This window comes from Helicoverpa zea, chromosome 19 (genome assembly GCF_022581195.2).
Source record: "Helicoverpa zea isolate HzStark_Cry1AcR chromosome 19, ilHelZeax1.1, whole genome shotgun sequence".
In the NCBI taxonomy this organism is placed as follows: Eukaryota; Metazoa; Arthropoda; class Insecta; order Lepidoptera; family Noctuidae; genus Helicoverpa; species Helicoverpa zea.
This window is the reverse complement of record NC_061470.1, coordinates 1,826,963-1,847,854: the sequence shown is the minus strand read 5'-3', so window position 1 is coordinate 1,847,854 and position 20,892 is coordinate 1,826,963. Positions and strand designations below refer to the sequence as shown.

Sequence of the window (20,892 nt, the reverse complement as noted above, 5' to 3'; positions counted from 1 at the left end):
ACGGAGAGGGATTGAGCATTAATCACCACGCTTGCTCAATGTCCTCGAGATGTTTTCCTTCACCTTTTTATCAGCCATTGCTGTCCAAGATATACTTAAAAAGCAATATGTACCTATTTCAATTTTCTATCGTTTCTACAACACTGGGGTCTTGATGTCTGTTATAATCTCAATCGTCATCTAAATTATAATATTTACTTACGTCAACGGTAACTATTGTTGCTAAACCAAACATTTGCGCATATTCTTGTACACTTCTGGTATTTTTTGCTATTACCTTAACTCATCATTACATTTGTGGAGATGACATCAATATTGTGTCATATTATTATGTTATAGTGATTCATAAGAAGTAACTTTTTTGTATAGACAAGATATTTATTAAGGTCTAAACTTATAGGTTAACTACGTTGATATTATGACAGGTCTAATAGGTTAACTACCAAATATCTAGTATGACACATATTGCGCCAAGAATGAAATCTTAGGACATGCTCAATTTTGCAGATGATCCTTTTCATTCATAACTCCAAGTTGGCTTCACAAAAAACTATAAGGCCTTTTTTAACGCATGGATTATTCCCCCTGGTTGTCGATAAAACAATTGACAACTACCGGTTGAAATGATGACATTGTAGCGCGGACCTTGCCTGTTGCCCCTCCGCGCCCCTCTAGATTAAGACGCGCGCCGGCTCGCTACCGAAATAATTAAAAGTGGAACAGCCGCGCAGCTTTTGCGGCGCGCGCGGAGAGCCGACAGTGCACGAGCAACCGCGAAGCACGACGCATGCGCTCCGGTTGTTGACGGACGCCCGCGTCGCTCGCGTGCCGGTGCTTAAGCTCCCTTGTGTTAAATATTGTATTGTGTTTTTTTGTGTACGGATTATACTATTTTACTTCCAATCGTTTTTTCAATAAAAACTCGGAACGAAGCCCAACTATACGTGGCGCCCAACGTCGAGGCCGTTTTCGAGTACAAACTTCACTGGAAAAAAAAACAAAATCAGTGACAGTGACGTTCGAACGAGTTCTGGATTTTTTATTGAAAATTTGTTACAAAATACCATGGTGCTTACGCGTTCACGTACGAATAGTGCTTCGCGCTTAACACAGCAGCCAGCAGAACCGTACCCCGCGCCTAGTGGGCAGCTGGACGGTGCGACGCCGTCTAATACGGAGGGAGGTGCGTTTTTCGTCGTCGTGAGATCGGCAACGCCACCGCTGGCAGGACGCCCTGCGTCCGCCGGCGCCCCGGCCTCTTCACCACCGCCGCTGTACGGGCGTGAGCTGCATGGCTACTGCGCTATGCCACAGCACGGGCATGCTCCGCCCGTCGCCTCACCGCAACAACCTATGCCAACACCCGTGGTCATGACGGACCACCAATTGCTATCCTTGCTACAAGCGTTACGGTCGCAGCCTGCACAAGGCGCGCCGCTCCCATCTGTAAGTGCAAACTTGTCAAATTGCTCGGCGAGATACAATGGGTCCGGTGATGTACGTGCCTTTACCGACGCCGTGCAGATTTACAAGGACTGTGTTGGTGTTAGTGACGAGATTGCACTAAGAGGCCTGCCAATGCTGCTGACTGATTTTGCAGCTACCTGGTGGCAAGGAGTTCGTCACTCAGTCGCGACTTGGCAGGAAGCCATTCTGTTACTTCAGCAGACTTTTGGTCCACGACTTCCGCCTCACAGAGTCTACAGAGAGATCTTTAGTCGAGAGCAAGCTGAGGAGCGCACGGACGTTTTCGTGTGCAGAGTAAGAGCACTTATTGCTCAGTTACCGCCGCGCACCCTACCTGAAAACCCAGTACAACTGGATATGGTGTACGGGCTCCTTAATAGAAGAATACGCGAGCGAGTAGCGAGAAACTCTTTCTCCACGTTTTCCGAGCTACTACAGCACGCCCGGTCAGTGGAGGATGTGCTCGAGGAAGTGCGCGCTCCTGCACCTGCGAGAAGGGCACAACCTGCGACAGCCGCCCCGATGCCTCCACTCGTCCACCCGTCGACGTCTTCATATACTCCTGCGACCAGAACTGTGGACCAAGCCCCTCAAATCAGGGTCAGACCGAGGTGCTCATTTTGTAAAATGTTCGGCCACCTAAAGGAAGAGTGCCGTAAATTATTAAATAAAAGTAATCCCGCGCAGGAGCCAGTTAAGAACGAACCAGCTGCAGTTGCACAACCGGAGCTGCGCCCTTCTCTAACATGTTTCGGATGCGGTGCGCCCGGTGTTACGAGGTCAAACTGCAGCGTGTGCAAGGAAAGACGTTCTGCGCCGTCGACATCTACATTTCAGTCGTTGTCAGCGTGTAATACTGTATTTAAACCGCGTGTGCGTCCCCTATTAAGTATAGAAGTGTTTGGTGCTAACGGTACCGCTTTATTAGACACTGGTGCGAAACAATCCGTTGCCAGTGAAAGTTTAGCTAAACATATGCGGGCCAATGGCCAATTGTTTCAAAGTGTAGAAACGGAACTTAAATTCGCGGATGGAACGCTGCGCGTTCAAATCGTAGAAGTAGCCTCAACCATTGTAAAGGTGCGGGGAGTGGCAATTGACACACTCTTCATGGTCCTGCCTGGCGCAACTGAGTCATTGTTAGGAATGAATTTTATACAGGACGCTGGCATGGTACTCGATTTTGCTAAGAATCGGTTCACTTTACGCGATGTAGGCTCATGCGATTTACAATATGAATGCGAGGATCGTGTGGTAACTAGTTCTGCGATGGGTCTCCGCGAGTCCGAGGGCGTTCTCCTGTCATCAGCGGATAGGTCGAAATTGGCTGCACTGCTAGAAAAGAACAGCGATGTCTTCAGTGCAGGGGGAGGGCCGACGCCCTTTGCCCTACACAGGATCGATACAGGTAACGCCGCGCCTATTTCTACGCCGCCTTATCGTATGAATCCGGCAAAGAAGGAAATTATTAAGGCCGAAATTGATAAGATGTTGGAACTCGAAGTCATTGAGGAAGCCGAGTCAGAATGGACTTCCCCGATTGTCCTGGTTCCTAAGAAGAATGGTGAAATAAGATTTTGCGTTGATTACAGGAAGTTAAATGCGGTGACACGTACAGATAAATACCCGCTGCCCCTGATCGATGACATTCTGTTTTCCACAAAGAGTAATTGTGTGATGTCCACCATAGATTTAAAATCAGGCTACTGGCAGGTTGAAGTGGCCCCGGAAGACAGACATAAGACGGCGTTCGTTTCCCCTTTCGGAACGTTTCAATTTAAACGCATGCCGTTTGGATTAAAGAATGCACCTTCAACATTTCAGCGATTGATGGATCGTTTTCGTACTGGATTGAAGGATGTGACTGTCGTGGCTTATTTAGACGATATTCTGGTTATCTCAGCAGACCTGGATGCGCATCTGCAAGATTTACACCAGGTATTTGATCGTCTACGTCAATTTAATCTCCAGGCAAATAGAGAAAAATGCGTATTTGCTCGAGAGAGAGTAGCCTACCTTGGACACGTCATTACCGCTAAAGGAATCGAACCCGATCCAAAGAAGGTACAAGCCGTGGTGGATATGGCCCCACCGACTAATTTGAAACAACTTAAAACGTTTTTACAAACTTGTTCATGGTTTCGCAAATTTATTAGTCAGTTCTCTGAAATTGCGCAACCCTTGACCGACCTCACCAAGAAGAATAAACCTTGGAAATGGACTGAAGAGGAAGACTATGCCTACAACGAGCTCAAGCGAAGACTTACCACTAGTCCCATCCTGCGACAGCCAGACTTTGACCAGCCATTTATTCTACGCACAGATGCCAGTGCTTATGCACTAGGTGCAGTGTTAATGCAGGGTCCGGATCCAAAGTCTGAGAAGCCTATTGAGTATGCCAGTAGACTGTTAACGTCAGCAGAGCAAAATTACTCCACAACGGAGCGGGAAGCTTTAGCTGTGGTATGGGCTCTAGAAAAGTTTCGGGGTTACCTGGAAGGCGCCGAAGTTCGCGTCGCCACCGATCATCAGCCACTGAAGTGGTTGCTGTCACTGAAGACACCAAGTGGCCGCTTAGCTCGATGGGCCCTGAAAATTCAATCTTATAACCTGGACATAGAATATACTCCAGGTAAGGTCAACGTAGTCGCTGACACTCTTAGCCGTCCGGTATGCCAGGCATCAGAGGTCGATGTCAATACCTGTGATCTGTGTCCCATCTCAGTAGACTTACCTCACAAAAGCTCCGAAGAGTTGCGAGTAGCTCAGCTCGAAGATCCTGGAATCAAGAAAATACTCACGGATTTCGAAGAGAACGATGCATACAACAGATGGACGGATCGTGGGTACTATCTTTCACAAGGTGTTTTGTTCCGCTTCGATCCGGATGGTGAATCCGAAGAGCCCCAGCTGGTGGTGCCCGAGTCGATGCGCGAGGAGATTATGAAAGAACTCCACGACGCTCCCACAGCTGGACATTTGGGCTTGGAACGCACTCTTAAGAAGATTAAGGAACGATTTTACTTCCCTAATATGCGTCAATACGTAGCAAGGTATCTTAAGGCTTGTGATCTATGCCAGAAATTTAAGGCAACCAATTTTAAACCGGCCGGCCTACTGCAAACGCCTGTCCCGCAACAGCGATTTGAAGTTCTCGCTATGGATCTGTTTGGACCTCTTCCTGAGGGTAGTAAGGGCGAGAAATGGATCTTTCTGATCGAGGATACTGCGAGCAGATGGGTGGAGTTGTTCCCGTTAGCCGTAGCCAACGCAGAAAGTTGCGCTAAAATATTAATTGAAGAAGTTTTCCTAAGATATGGTTTTCCCCGTCGGGTGATCTCCGACAATGGTACCCAATTTGTCTCGGCCGTAATGCAGAAGGCTATGTACGTTCTCGGAGTGAATCAGAATCTGACGCCAATTTACCATCCCCAGGCCAATCCCACAGAGAGGAAAAATCGGGAAATGAAAGAGATGCTGGCTATCTTAATAGACCCAGAACATCGACGTTGGCCTGAGGCATTGCCAGCTGTTCGATTCGCGTTGAATACAGCACCTAATCAGGGTACTGGTCATACAGCTGCCTTTCTAACATTCGCACGCCAGTTTAGGTCCCCGGTGGACGTAGCCCACGACTTAAGGACGGTCATAGACCAAGAGAATTATGTGCCTCAAATTACGCCGTATCTCAAAGAATATGCAAGTCGCTTGCAAGAAGTGAAGTGGCGAATCGAGCGACAGCAGGACATCCGTAAGGAAGCTGCGGATAAAAGCCGTAGACCCGGACCCGATTATCGTGAGGGTGACCTCGTCCTCGTGGATAGCCATCGCCTTAGTCAGGCCGAAAAAGGCTGTACTAGTAAGTTCGCACCGCGTCGCGAAGGCCCGTTTCGTATAGTGAAAATAGTATCTCCAACCACGTACGAAATCGTGGACAAGAATAATAAACCTCGCGGCAAGTGCCATGCCAGCCTCCTGTCACCTTACATAGGTGAATCTGATCTGGCTCAAGTTAGGAGTAGGGGTAGACCAAAAAAGTCGTTTCCCAAGCCAGCTCCACAAGTTTCCGCTGACTTGGAGGGGGAGGATGTAGCGCGGACCTTGCCTATTGCCCCTCCGCGCCCCTCTAGATTAAGACGCGCGCCGGCTCGCTACCGAAATAATTAAAAGTGGAACAGCCGCGCAGCTTTTGCGGCGCGCGCGGAGAGCCGACAGTGCACGAGCAACCGCGAAGCACGACGCATGCGCTCCGGTTGTTGACGGACGCCCGCGTCGCTCGCGTGCCGGTGCTTAAGCTCCCTTGTGTTAAATATTGTATTGTGTTTTTTTGTGTACGGATTATACTATTTTACTTCCAATCGTTTTTTCAATAAAAACTCGGAACGAAGCCCAACTATAACATCTTTAACTACAAGACAGGTTGTGCCGCGTGGAATGTGTCGCGTGTGACATAATCTAGCGCATATACAAATACAAATACAAATACAAAAATACAAAATCTTTATTTATGTTTTAAGAGGTTTAACATAGTTGGTGATAGGAGCCTCCTTTTAAGCAAATAATGCCTGTATTAGGACACTCCGCTCTTCTACATCAATATGCTATAAATAAAATAAAAAAACTTAGATTTAAACTGCACGCTTGTGTATGTACATGTGTCTGTGCATGTGTGTGTGTGTGTGTGTGTGTGTGTGTGTGTGTGTGTGTTTGTGTGTGTGTGTGTGTAAATATAAGTGTGTGTGTATGCGTATGTTAGTTTCATTTTGTGTGTTGTAATAGTGCCTCAGTGTCTTCGTAATTTAGTGTTTTTATCCAATTAGTTATAATTTTTTTACATTCGTGTAAATGTTTATTGTGTACAAATATCTTCTTATTTATTCTATTATAAAGTTGACATGAGCGTGTACTGTACTGAATGGCGGCAAATTTAGTTCTTGTTTGTGGAACCTGTGCTATGAGATCTTTCCGTCTTCTTGTTGTGGTACCTGGATCATATGGCAGATTTTTGTGTTTTTTTAGAAAAGTTTGTAAAATATATAGTTTTCTAACAGAAAGAAGTTCACTGTCTTGATACAGCATTTCAGTAGGGTATCTCATCCTTTTGAAGTACATTATTTTTATCACGGCACGTTGTCCTCGTTCAACATGTATAAAACTAGATTTTGCAGCCCCGCCCCATACTGTGATGCAATAAGATATAACGGATTGTGCTAGAGAGATATATATTTCATTTAGTATATTTCTGTGAGAGCCAGATTTCCTTTTGATGTTTGTCGGTACTATGTGTCTCAATGTTTTAAAAATCCATCCCAATTTCCTAATTCTTCCAGTAACATGTTCAACATGAGAGTACCACGATAATCTGTGGTCAATAATTACGCCTAGGTATTTTGTATCTACCACTTTGGTTACCGAGGGGCAGGTACAATTACCAGGTGAAGCTGTATCACATGAGTGGACTTTAATGTTGAAAGATTCATCAGGTTGTGATTTTTTGTAGATGGAGAAGCATATGTAGTTGGTTTTCGCGGTATTTAACGTGAGGAGGTTGTTAACGAGCCAAGCCGCAATTTGGGTCATACCTTTCTCTGCCTTACTTTTCACATCTGACCAACTGTGCCCGTGGAAAACTACGGCAGTGTCATCAGCGTATGAAAATATCTTTGCATTTTCAACTTTAAGGTTACAGAGATCGTTAATATAGGCTAAAAATAGCGTGGGGCCCAATACACTACCCTGCGGCACACCAAATAACACATCCGCATCATCACTAATATATCCTCCGATCCGCACCCTCTGTTTCCTGTTTGTTAGGTAGTCTGCAAGAAAATTGAGAGGCGGTCCCCTTATCCCGAGTTTTTCTAGTTTGCTCACCAAGGTGGGAACGGAAACGGTGTCAAAAGCTTTTTTTAGGTCTAAAAATACAGTCAGGCATTTCCTCCCTCTATCTAAATGGTCAGTAACTAAAGAGGTGAGGGCCTCAACTGCATCCTCAGTAGAAATTCCCCTTCTAAAGCCGAACTGTGCTGGGGATAAAATATTAAACTTATTTAAGTAATTCACTAATCTGGTGTTGGTTAATTTTTCTATTACTTTAGACAGGGCTGGCAACACCGAGATGGGTCTGTAATTATTGACATCGCTTCCGTCCCCTCCCTTGTGAACAGGAGTAATAACAGATTGTTTCAGGGGGTCCGGGAATACTCCGTGTCTGAAGCAGATGTTAGCCAGATGGGCTATAACAGGGGCGAGTTCTTTGGTAAAGTATTTTAGAAATCTTGTTGAGATACCATCCCAGCCAGGTGCACTATCAGACTTCAAGTTCCTTATTATTATTTCCACTTCCTCTGTGTCGGTATCCAAAAGCACGAATGAATTTATTTGTGTGTTTAGATTGAGTTGTTGGTGATCAGGTCTGGTAATGATTCTAGGTTGTATTTGTTGAGCTAATTCTTTTCCTATGTTCGCAAAGTATTTATTTACGTAATTAACTGACTCAGACGCAGTAGGTTTAATATTTAGTAATTCTGCACTTTGATTTTTTGATTTATTTGTATAAGTAAGTGTTTTTATATTTTTCCATAGTAATTTTGTGTTTGTTATTGATTCAGCTAGCAATTCTCTTTCATATTTCCTTTTAATTTTTTTGATGAGGCTATTGCAATAGTTTCTGTACCGGGTGTACGTGATTTTTAGAATTTCGTTGTGTGGGTCAGAACGTGAGTTTAGTTGTAGTTTGTTGCGATTCTTTATACACCGTAGTATTCCCGGTGTTATCCACGGTTTAATGATGCGTTTGCTATTGGGAATATTTTTAGTTGTAGTATTACTTTGAATAGTATCAGTAAGTATTTCTATAAGTAGTTATACATATGCGTTGCAAAATCCTCTAGTCTGAAAGCGCTCTTTGCTTCCCACTAGTTTTAATCATGTAGAACTTATGTTCAAAAATTCCTAGTCATTATTGACTAGGAATGACGAAAATCTCTTAAGAAAGTAGGGCGCCAAAATGCGGGTGTTCGGGGGACGAGGAACGTAAAAGCTCCGCCACTGCACGCCTTCAATGTCGTCTTGTTAGTTCTCCTAACTGATCACATCTACCGTACGTTACATTGATCGACAAGAAGGCGCCTGACGTGCCTTCCTTGTGGCATCTCCGCTGTCTTTCCTTCCTCCATGATTCAAGTATTAACTAAAGCATTTCTATGTCGTCACCTTTTTCTTTTCAATTAACAATATTTTCATCAGTCTTCTCAATAATAACTAAACATGAACTATATCTTCCTGCAAGTCCAAATCGCGATAACACTAATGTGTGATGGATGTGTCTACAAATAGACAAAACAATAGTATTTCTATTACAAAAACAAACATACATAACAGATTTATTGTTCTACAGATAATAATAACGTGACCCAGTTACTGCTGCGAATTGTATTTAGTTATTATGAGAACATTTGTGTTCATTTGTATTTACTTTGCGTTTCAGACTAAACATCACTTAGGTAGACAATACATGCTTATCCTTTAGTAATACAGTGTCAATTATTGAGTCTATTGATCAATAAAGTCATTCAATAGACTTTGTAACTTCTGAACGCGGGTTATCCCCAATTGATTTGAATTTGGCGATCACCATTAAAACATGACTCATGTATTCATAAAATGTTGACTTAACAATTGAAGACCAATTACTGCTTACATACAAACTTAAAACGACTTTTATTTTGTAATTTTATACCAAAGAAAAGTTATCGAGATGCAGATATACGTAAATCAACAAAAACAAAACGCATCTTGCCTTAAACAAATGACGATACCGACGACTTAGTGCCCATTAGAAACCAAATCACACCACGACCTATCTCCCACAATCTAAAATGCACCTTATCCCAACCACTAAAGGTCCACTTTCCCACAGGCTCAAGTGCGCCCCCGTCACCAGCCCGCGAGCACGACCAAGAAGTTCTGTCCCGGCTCAGCAGCACAGCTGAGAAGCAACGGGCGACGTTACGTCACCAAGAGTTGCAGCTTCAAGAGAAACAACAGCTGATTGACAGCGTGAGTACTGTTTGAATTTTTGAATGTCGAATGGAATGCCGAATGCTGATGGGTTGTGATGTGATGGATTTTAGACTTTATGACGTATGGGTTTGGGTTTCAATTTGGACGTTCGTTTGAGGATGCTAGCTTTTAGTATTCATAAGAGATTCATATGATTGTGAAAATGTCACCTTGCTAGAGAAATGCGGAGTACGCAAGACACAACTTTGGATGTTTTCACGTGATTTGTGAATTTAGAGGATGTGGCACTTACGAACGTGTTTTCATAGAAAATAGTACCATATATGTTATAAGTAATTTCTAACTTAAAAGTAGTTCTACATTTATTTAAAGAAGTCCTACATATATTGTGCTTTTCCATACAGTGTTCATAACACGTCTTGTAATAACAGACCAAATTATATCACGTTAACCAGACCCCTTAAACTTGATGTTCATATCATAATCTTTTAAGATATGCCCCATCCAAATTGAGATAGTCAACAAATGTTCCTTAAAAACTCACGAGAGAATATTTTAGGCAAAAAACAAAAGAAAGTAATTGCCTAGAACATCTCCCTTGCGACGGCAAACTGTCTTTTAACCCCAACGAATTTGTTCTGAACAAAATACAAGAGGTCTCTTGTAATAGTTTCAAGTGACAAAGGTACAGTTTAATATTACGTTTTTCTTAACTTAGAAGGCCAATTCTTAAGCCCTGAATCCTTTAAGGGTTTTTTGTTGCTTAAACTTTTACTTTACCTTTACAAGAGTAAGAAAATTCGACGCCTAATTTTGGTGTCCCGAAATTTTCGCCGTTGTAAAGGATTTTCGTAACTTCGGTAGATGTTATGTTTTTGGTCACAGGTGTGCCGAAAATATGTGTGGTATGGTTATGAAGGTGAATAAGATTTATTATGAAGCTTTGGAAATTGTTTCTCTGAGACTTTGGGGTGTTTTGAGAGCCTCTTGTACATCTATTAGTCAAGCAGTTTGAGTAGGTTTTGCTGGACCCATTTTTCAGATGATCAAAATAACCACCAATATTCATGATACCCTTGTCTTTGATAGGTTCTACTTTCAGAAAAGCGAATAACTTGGATTACTTACTAAACCTAATCCTCACAATAAACAAACATCTTAAAACTTAATCGCGGAGACAGAAATCTATTACGCAGTCTAAATTTAGCTCGGAACCTTTTCATCAGTCCCCCAGTCTAAGTTCAGCGCTATAAATCGCGCGTCCCCATAAAACCTGAAACGAGGCTCCGTAAACATTATCTTGCGTTAACAACCCAGTCTTTATGTGTATGACGATAAGGTTGAGAGTCGTAAAGTTAGCAGTATGGCAGTAAAGGCATGTCTTTTATATGTCTGATATGAAAAGACTATTGCCTGCGTCGTAGGGTTAGGAATGCTTAAATACGTGTTTATAGTAGAGGGCTAGGTTATAGAAGAAGTTGTATATTGATTTTTGAAGAAATGCAGACTGAAATGTAGACGGTCTTGTCGTGCGAGGAATTTTCATTGCTTGAAGAAATACTGCAGTGTGCTGGATTGCATACATTATTAATGATTAAACGAACTTACCTGTGAGTGAAGTTCTATCATAATTATGTGAGGTGTTTCGTTCGAAGAGATTAGATTAAAACACATGTAGTCACACACACAATGTCGCCACTATGCACTCAGTTTAAAGAAAAAAATAATAAAAAAATAAAATATTGTGGGTAGACTGCACTTCCCTATAGAATATTCCGTTCGGTTCGTCATTTAGTTCAGAGATAAGACAATATGCTATCGATTTCACAATTTTGAGGGTAAATTTAGGGAGGGCGGGACTCTAATCTCTTCGAACGAAACACCTCACATAATTATGATAGAACTTCACTCACAGGTAAGTTCGTTTAATCATTAATTATGCTTCAGTGTTTCGTTCTCGAGATTAGATTAAAACACATGTAGATATTGAGAGAAAGAAGAAATTGTGAAATGGATAGGAAGACAGGTGAATCCATAATTTTATTGGAAGAACCAAAAAACCGATTCATTGTCTAATCTTTTTATTAACAATGAAAGGTACACAATTAACAACGATTTATTCATATCGCAACTTAATATCGTTTTAAAGATAGATTATTTAATTATACAAACAAAAAATAGGGAATAATTTATGAATTATCCTCAATTAGGATACTCCTAGCAAATGTTTCTCTGGGAGCATTTGAAACTGATCTATTATAAAATTTTCCAAAAGTTGAAGATGTGCCAGACCATCCGGCAGTTTTCCTTATTAAATCTAAATTGACGCCCATAATATGAGCTCGGGAAGTACTGGCGTGCCTGGTACTATGAGCGGAAAAAATGGAAACGTCAATTCCACAGGTCTCTAAAGTACTCTTTATCCACCTACTTAATGTTTGAGCACCAACTTTACCATGTGGTTTTTTGGTGCTAATAAAGAGAAAGGTATGATTATGACGTAATTGTTCAGTTACATGTAAGTAATCAATTAGTAACTTAGCAGGACATACTTCGGGTCTTTCCCTAAAGTATGGTAGGACAAGCATTGGCTGTTTTGATTTAACACTGGATGTTTTTATTAAATCAGGAATTTTAATATGAATTTCATTGGATGAATAACTAATATTCTCGATTTTAATTTTTGATAGGGTTTGAACTCTGTGAGCTGTAACAAGTGCCAATATAGTAATCAATTTCCTTGTAATTTTATCTAAAGGTAAATTATCGTTAGGCACCCAGCTAGCCAATGCTTCTATAACTAATGAGGTATCCCAGGTCGAATCGTATTTGGGTAAGGGTGGCCGAAGTCTAAATAACCCTTTGAAGAATCTCTTTACCCGATCATCTTCACTGATTTGATGACCAATGATTAAAGACAAAGCCGATCTGCAACTGTTCAGAGTACCATATTGAGCACCGGATTGAAAAAGCTCAGTAAAAAAATAAATAATTTTTGGGATAGAGGCCTCATAAATATTAACATTGTTGGCTTTACAAAATAAATGCCATTTCTTCAAACAAGTGTCATATTGTTTGATGGAATTTTCCGATAGTGATGCCAACATGATGTGAACAGATGCAGGAGGAATACTTCTTCTCAGTAGAGATTCCCGCACAAGACTCCGGCAACCAGGGTAATCTGCTGGTGTATCTGACGGTTGCTGGAATGAGAAATTATCAATCCTTGAGAAGCATGAATTGTCAAAGGTTGGCTCTCTAGGAGCTTATTAAATAAGGGATACCACGGCTGTGATGGCCACGCAGGGACGACTAGTATTCCTCTAGCTTTATCACTAATGATCTTTCTCAATGTTTTGAGAATGATTGAGAATGGGGGAAAACCGTAAAAATACCATTTAGACCAACATAAAGAAAATGCGTTAATGCTATATGCGTCAGGGTCTTTGTGCCATGACACGTAATTAGGGCATTTTTTATTTATACGGCTGGCAAACATATCTATATTAGGCTGACCAAAGCATTCTACAATTTTTTGAAAGGCACTGTCTGCTAGTTCCCATTCAATGTCGGGGTGGACTCGTCGCGATTCAGCATCGGCAATGCTGTTCTCAACTGATGGGATATATAAAGCAGAAATGAACAGATTACGAGCCTCACACCATTGCCATATTTCTTTGGTAAGTTTGGTTAAATGCGGAAACTGCACGCCTCCCATGCGATTAATATATGAAATCGCTGTAGTATTGTCAATTCGTAGAATGATTTGACAGCCGAATAATTTTTTAGCAAAAATTTTAAGCCCAATGAATGCAGCCATTAATTCTAAATAATTAATATGTTCATTTCTTTCTTCCTGGCTCCAACTACCGCTTGCCGTTTCTCCCGCACAGGCTACACCCCATCCCGTAGTTGAGGCGTCAGACTGAATTTCTAATTTATGTTCATCAAATTTAATTTTACAGACGGAGTTATCGATAGAATTTATCCACCAATTGAAATCTGGACCTAAAGAAGGTGATACAGTCATGAACTTCTCATAATTATTATCGCCTTCTAGACTTAGAAATTTACATCTCTCAAACTCCTTGGTATATAGCCAGCCATATTCAATGACTGGACAAGCAGATGTTAAAAGACCTACTAAACGAGCAAAATCTCTAATTTTACATCTTTTGATGTTTTTAAATCTTAGTAATTCATTTTTTATCTTCTGACGTTTTTCAGGAGGTAAACAGATTTCCATTGTGTTTGAATTTATAATAAATCCTAAAAATCTACAGGCGTTACTTGGAATCATACAACTTTTTGATTCGTTAATAATAAAGCCCAAAGAACAAAGTAATTGTTTTGTAGTAGTCACATTATCATAACAATCGTTATACGAATGTGATATAAGACATAGATCGTCTAAATATATTGTTGACAAATAACCAGCACAACGCAGTAATTTGACAACTGGTTTCATAATTTTAGTAAAAACATACGGCGCAGTATTGAGACCAAACGGTAAAACATTGAATTCGTATAAGTTGTCTTTCCATTGAAACCTTAAATACTTTTTAGAATTGTCGTGAATTTTTATTAAAAAATATGCGTCTTTAAGATCAATTGTTGACATAAAACAATCTTTCGATATAAGCTTTATAATTGTTCGAAGATCTTCTAATTTAAAATGTTTTGTATTAATAAATTTGTTTAAATTTTTTAAATTTAGAATAAGACGTGTTTTTCCGTTTGGTTTCGGTACTAAAAATATGCTTGAAATAAATTGGCCGGTACTAGGTTGACATTTTGAAACGGCCCCTATAGATAATAAATTATCTATGGCTTGATCAAATTCACGTACTTCTGCATGTGAATAACTTCTAGATGGTGGTATATTATATTGATAAGGAGTTTGTGCAAATGGAATTTCATAACCTTTTATCCATGACAGCACTGTTTGGTCAGATGTAATTTGTGACCATTGATTAAAAAAGTGACATAGCCTACCGGCAAAATTTACCGTAGTATCTACTGGCGGCTGCGGCTGCTGCTCGGACGCGACCCTCTGGACGAGTGCGCGTGCTGTTGCTTCGTTGAAGGTGCAGACTCCTTCGCTATCCGAGGCCCCGTCGGTCTGCGGTTCGGGGCTGGAGCCTTCCAGTTTAAATTCCTGGTAGAAGGCGGAGGTCTCGGTTTGCTCGAAGGTTTGGGTAACGGAACAGACTTCAGCTCAGCCCCAGACCTATTTATTGCCTTGGCAGTTTTTAATGTGTCGGCTAGCTCTTGTCCAAAAAGAAGATTGTCAATTTTGGTCAGTTGCATCTGATCTTTTAATTCTTTCTTCAAGACAGCAAGAATGAAGTTACGTCTAGTGATAGAATCATTATGTTGGCAGTCGCACAAAATGCGCCCTGCGTCCACGAGTAATTTTAGTATATTAGGATCTTTTGTTCCTTTTGATAAAAGAATAGTAATAGCTTCACTTAGACATGCGATAGCACTGCCTAACTGTTTCTGTTTCGCCTGCATAGCTTTGTCCCGCTTCACTATGACGTCCGTGACAGCAGCTTTAATCTCAGGATTAAGAGACGGTGCGTCAATCAGCTTACAGTTAGCTGGAGGTAAGTGAGATTCTAAAAGCTCCTTGCGGAGTTCTTTCGTCAAACCAGAAGTGGCTATGTGTTCATAACGAGTGGCTAGGTCCTTCTGGATATCCTTACCAAAACTCGTAGTGGTTAACGGATCTGTTCCTAATATTTGCAGGACAGTTTCATCTAAATCCGGTTGATGATCCTCAATCTCAATTATTCCGGCTTCAACAGCCGTCGATTGGGGAGGAGGTTCTTGTGTAACCTCAGGTATATTTGATGCGCTGGTTGATGGTACCGGCTCATCTAGATCTACTACTGGATATGCAGGATTCTCCAAATCCATAAATTTGTCATCTGTAATCAGATTTTATAACTTGCTATAATTATCATTCCCGTAAGGAAAACTAATTAGGTAGCTTATTTGTAGTGCAAAAAATAACGCACTAAATAAGTAGATAGTAATGGAAGGAACTTCCGATTATCATAATTAATTAACGGTAGGTAGGTAAGTACCTGAACAGGTAATGTTTTATTCGTCATGAGAGGTACTTGGACGAAAAAACACAAAACGTGGGTAAGATGAACTCGTAGACGTTACATCGTGAACCCAATTTAAGTAAGAAACATAGTTTGATAAAATATGTAACTACCAGTGGCGAGGCGTCCTTATAAGCCGATTCCCATCGGCTTCCCTTTCGAATTTCAAGAAAGAAGCATAGGTATAAGTTATAATATAGGTATAGGTATAATTAATATAATCATTTAAACCACACAATTTAAATATGTAGGTATAACAAAACGCCTACCACCGTAAAAAAAATTGTCTATAAATTACTTGAAACATTTTGCTCCTACTAAATAAGCCGCGGCTTCCTCCTCCATACAAAACTACGCTTGCGTGACGTCATCCACGCCGCGCCGCGCGATGTTCGCAAAATAAGGGCGAGCGGTAACCCGGCTCACGGAGCGGCTTCCACCAATCAAAACTCGCGAGTGAACGAGAAAGAACGCGTCAAGAGTAGAGTAGCTATATCTGTCTACGCGCGAGTGACAGCGCTTTCTCAAATATGTAAACAAACAAATCAGACAAATTCACTCTCATTGTTCTTATTTTGTTTTAGATAATACCATTAACAATTTGTTCTTTGTATTACTTAATTGAATTTATTAGTGTGTGTATCATTTGGAAATAACATAGTTCGTGTGTGTGTTTTAGTTACATTATGTCAACATAGATGGCGTTGTGCATTTTTATGCAAATCCTGAATCGCGGTGTTAAGATTCTCCGCGATTTAATGACCCTAGTTGGGAATTTATTTATTTTTATGAATACACCAAGTATATAATTTTGATAATTTTGATTAAATAGTTGGCAGTATCATTACTCCCTACCTAATTCCCGCGATCGCACTGTGTGACCTGGTACTCAGTACAAGTACAGTACTACAGTGGTCAGTGTGTGTACCTAGTGAAAATAGAGATATCTACGTTGAAATGATGTATTTTGATACGTAGACAGTTGGCATCAGGTTTCTTTTTAATGTACCTATAGCATTTATCGCATTAGAGACTGTTTTCCGATCCGACAGATTGTTTACTTTAGGAAGGAACTTATTTTTCAAGGTTAAGTTTTGAGAATAAAAACGTGTTATAAAACTCGGGCACGCCACTCGGGTGAATTACCTACCAATATTACGTCTATATTAAAATTACTAACGTCCTGACGGATAAATACCTACGATAAATATCAATGGCTAACAGGCCGTTGTAAATTAAATACTTAAAATGTATTGTTTCTAGTGCCAAGTTTTCTCAGATTCTAGTACCTAGTTAATATACCTAACTAAAGATAATAAAGTTTTATAGATATTAATAATCTGCCGAATTCCTCGAGAAAACATGTTCAAACTATCAGTCTCTCAGTCAGTGCTAAAAGGTGGACTGAGAAATTACCTCCATTACCTCTCCCCCCATCCCTGAGTACTCTCCCCCCCCAGTTTTTTTTTTTTTGCTGCGGCTTCCCTATTTCATTAAACCACCCTTCGCCACTGGTAACTACAATTAGGTAAATACCTAAACAGGTAACCAATTTAATGTGTATGTACACAAGTACGGATACAGCGGGTAAGATGAACTCTAAACGTTGCATCGTGAACCCGAGTTTAAAACGGATAAGTTGCAACTCATACGTTGTAACGTTTATCCATGTAAAATTTGCAGAATAAACCTTACCTTGTGGTTCTGACGACGACTGCTCGGAACTGGACGAAGATCTGCGGCATCCTTTTAATAACTTCTTTTCTAGCTTCTTAATTTTCTTTCTTATATAACTTATTGAATCACCACGCTTTCTTTTCGGCATTTTGAACACAAAAAACCTAAAACTGCCGATAAAAATAACACTGACACGATTAATAATGCAAAGTGGCGGAGCACTGAAATGTGAATGACGAACCGAACGGAATATTCTATAGGGAAGTGCAGTCTACCCACAATATTTTATTTTTTTATTATTTTTTTCTTTAAACTGAGTGCATAGTGGCGACATTGTGTGTGTGACTACATGTGTTTTAATCTAATCTCGAGAACGAAACACTGAAGCATAATAGCGGCACATACTTACTCAGGTTCTGTTTTGTAGAAGTGGTGCATATGTCTCTTACTAATAAAGATATCAGTTATGAAGAGTTTACTTCCATCATTATTTTGTTGCTGACCTCTTGGCCTTGCTTTAAATACCCTCATTGTTTGAAATAAACTAAATGTAAATGTTGTGCAAAAAAAAAAAAGCCATTCATTACAATGATGTCACTTAAAATTATCTCAATTCTTCACTTCTTTTTTCTTTACTTTATAAACTTCCTCGAATCGAGTACTCGATTGTTTTTAAAACTAGCTTCCTATCGAGAAAATCGAGTCTGTAAATGATAGATAGTTTGCAATAAGCTCGATCGCCGCACCACTGCACATCCTCTCGACTTTATTGAAATGTCGCTATTTTATTAAAAAGTGTCAGTTTTTAATAAAAATCTCTGGAATATTTTTCTGTCGTTCGAAGTATTTTGCTTTCTATATTTTTATCGTAAATGCGAAGATAAGATTGCTTTGGTTTATTTTTGTTGTGACGGGAATTGAGATTTGATATCATATGTAGATTATTTGATATATAAACTCTGTATATTGATAGTTACTGCCAGTTGGTCTAATATGTTTTGACCTTCGTAGGGTTTACTTCCCATTTTTGTCGGTTCTAGGATCTGGTGTTAGAAACTTAGGTAAAATCCCGACATTCAGGTGTGTCTGATGATACTAGAAAATAATGAAGGTTAAGCCCTTACCTGATAATGATGGCGTCGACAGAATATTGCTCTAAAAGTCAGTGTGTAGAGGTTGTAGCTGTGTTTATTTCGTGACCGACTTCTTTGGCTTTTCGGTGTTTTTAGAAAAAGGGTTTTATTTATATTGCTATGTTTTTTATTGTATATCTATTCCATTATTCCATGTATAAAAGTTTAAGTCCTATCCGAGGCACGTAGGACTACGCTTCCTCGAATACATCTTACTGATTCACGAAGGAGTTGCAATGTATAGCCGCTAGTTACCATTCATTCACCAGTGCCCATTCATAGCGGCCCCGCATCGAGGATTCCTGCTGCGTCTGCCTAACTTAGTGGATTAGTTCGCTTACTTATAGTATGGTGGGTAGGAGAGTGGTTAAATTTAAAGTTAATAAGATATGTTAGATTAAATGCTGTTACATTAATTTATGAGGAGCCATTTGTCATATCTTCTCTTGCTTTCAAGGGTGTCCCTCTTTTAATCAAGATCTATTCTAAATGCTGTGAAGTTTACCCCATTAATAATTAAGTCATTTTACATACATGAACTACTCACTTTACAACTACTTCTGATTTCTACTATCTGATCTCTTCAACCCAATCTCTTCACCTTTGCTACCCAATTCTACCTTAATTTCCAACCATTGACCACATACAAAAAACACAAATTACTACCCAAAGAGTTCCTTCAACAGTTAATAGTTCTAACATCAAAGTTGTTGCATAACTTGCCGGTAACATAGCGGATGGCACACGGAAGTATGCAATTACTCCATGACTACTTATTATGGCATGCATAATGCACTCAGCGTTATTGTTATCAGATAATGGAGTGATGATCAGGGTTTGTTGGATAAGATCTAGTGGTAAGGTTATGGTCTTGGTCAGGTTGCCGGGATTCTTTGAAATAGTAACTGCAGCTCTGGTAGGGCTTCAGAAGAAGTTGGTTTTTAGTCAGTAAAAGTCTAACACTTATGATGATTTCCCATCTCTAAAGAAAGTCGTGGCCAGTTATGCTGTAATTTATTACCTTACCTTGTACCTTAGTATAGCAAATTACTAAGTTTTACCCCTCGGTGAGTTTTTGCTCTTCAAAAGTTCATGTAGCTAGTGGAAGTTTATCCCTGGTCGAGTTTGGAAAACCCCGTGAGAAAGTAATATCATTATTAAATTCTTTACTTAATGATATGACCGGAGCTTTTAAAATATTCTGTTTGTGATCTTTCAATCGCCTTGGTCGAGGCTGCGTGTTCCAACGATTCAGCATTACACTTCATACAATACCTGATCATTGGACCTTTGAGAAGCACCCACTCCATCTAACTTCCATATCAATTTCATGAAGCAATAAATTCTACTGTTTACGTATTATACAAGGTTAAGCGGGTGTCACCAAGGCTCTCAGGAGTCCATTACTGTTATCAGCTGTTGTCATATCGTTAACCTTGAGCTAATGTCGTTTTAGCGGCAGTGTTTGAAGTTTTAACTTATCTGAAGAGATGTTTCAATTGTTCGAAGATAGTGTATTAGGAAATTCGAGTCGGTACTTGATTTTACAAGCTGTTGATTTGCATTCGTGCCATATTCAAGGACGTAATTATGCTAATGATTCTCGACCCAAATCAACAAAAAAATTGGTACGTAATATTATTATTTTTTTAATTTATTTTTTCGGATTTCCGTCAATGTCATCTAGCCGTATTTAAACTTGGCGCGTGTGTTACTGGCCTTAAAATCGTGGTGCGCCCTCACACAAACGTAAACACAAAGCATACGCAACGATCATTCATAAAATTGGAGTACTTCTGAAATACTACGACATTACAATGAAAAAAAACAAGTGCATATTAGCTATTTTCCGTCTACTGTAATTCCAATCGATAATTTACGTATTATGTCCTCCTCCTGAAATATGGCACAAATGCAAATCAACACCTTGTAGAGGAATGTTCTTATTGCGTATTTTCTTATTTTTTGAAGGTCCCCTATCGGTGCAGATATTTATGGGCAGATAAACACTCCCGTGATGAAAAGTTGATAAGTTTTTGACTTTCCTTTCGACAAAATTACGTACCATAATGTACCTTAATCTTGATATGGCTTTAATTAATATGCTAAATAATAAATAGACCTTTGAATTCATTCTTCTATTCAATGAAGTTTTGCCCTTCCACAAAATGGCGCGAGCCCAAATAGCCCTTAAAGGGCACAAAACAGAGCAAAGGTCACAATATATACAGCCAGTCGTAATGAAAAATTTAATATAGCATTATGAAAATCTTGTTATGTTACCTGCTTGCTTATTTACACGGTAAATTATTACGCCCGGCTCGACTCCCTCTTGATGAGATGCTAAATGAGGTTGATATCAGGCCTAGAAACTTTTTAGAGGCGATTTTAAAAATGGAATGTTGTTTTTTTTTCTTTGCTGCTTGTCTATGCTATCTTAGTGATGGAGGTTTTATAACGTTTTAAGCTGGTTG

General features: G+C 40.0%; 2 protein-coding genes across 3 annotated transcripts in view; one reads left to right on the top strand and one right to left on the bottom strand.

Annotated features, from left to right (window-relative positions):
* The window catches only part of LOC124639309 (RILP-like protein homolog), a 63,135-nt gene that overhangs the window by 19,969 nt on the left and 22,274 nt on the right, over window positions 1-20,892 (top strand). For both annotated transcript variants that reach the window (XM_047176591.1, XM_047176592.1), the window contains exon 3: window positions 9,389-9,528. In XM_047176591.1, coding sequence (XP_047032547.1) covers window positions 9,389-9,528 — 140 coding nt within the window. The remainder of the gene's footprint in view (window positions 1-9,388; window positions 9,529-20,892) is intronic.
* Window positions 14,509-17,672, bottom strand: LOC124639310. The gene is made up of 2 exons (XM_047176593.1): window positions 17,304-17,672; window positions 14,509-15,425 (listed from the first exon to the last, which is right to left on the bottom strand). Exons 1-2 carry the CDS (start codon window positions 17,431-17,433, stop codon window positions 14,509-14,511), a joined length of 1,047 nt encoding a protein of 348 aa, XP_047032549.1. The 5' UTR covers window positions 17,434-17,672.

What these genes read in the sequence shown, in the direction of transcription:
- LOC124639310 (XM_047176593.1), bottom strand. Translation starts at nt 17,433, where the DNA reads ATGCCGAAAAGAAAGCGTGGTGATTCAATAAGTTATATAAGAAAGAAA. An exon ending in GTCGTCGTCAGAACCACAAG is followed by an intron (nt 15,426 to 17,303) that starts GTAAGGTTTATT and finishes ATCTGATTACAG; the next exon opens with ATGACAAATTTATGGATTTG.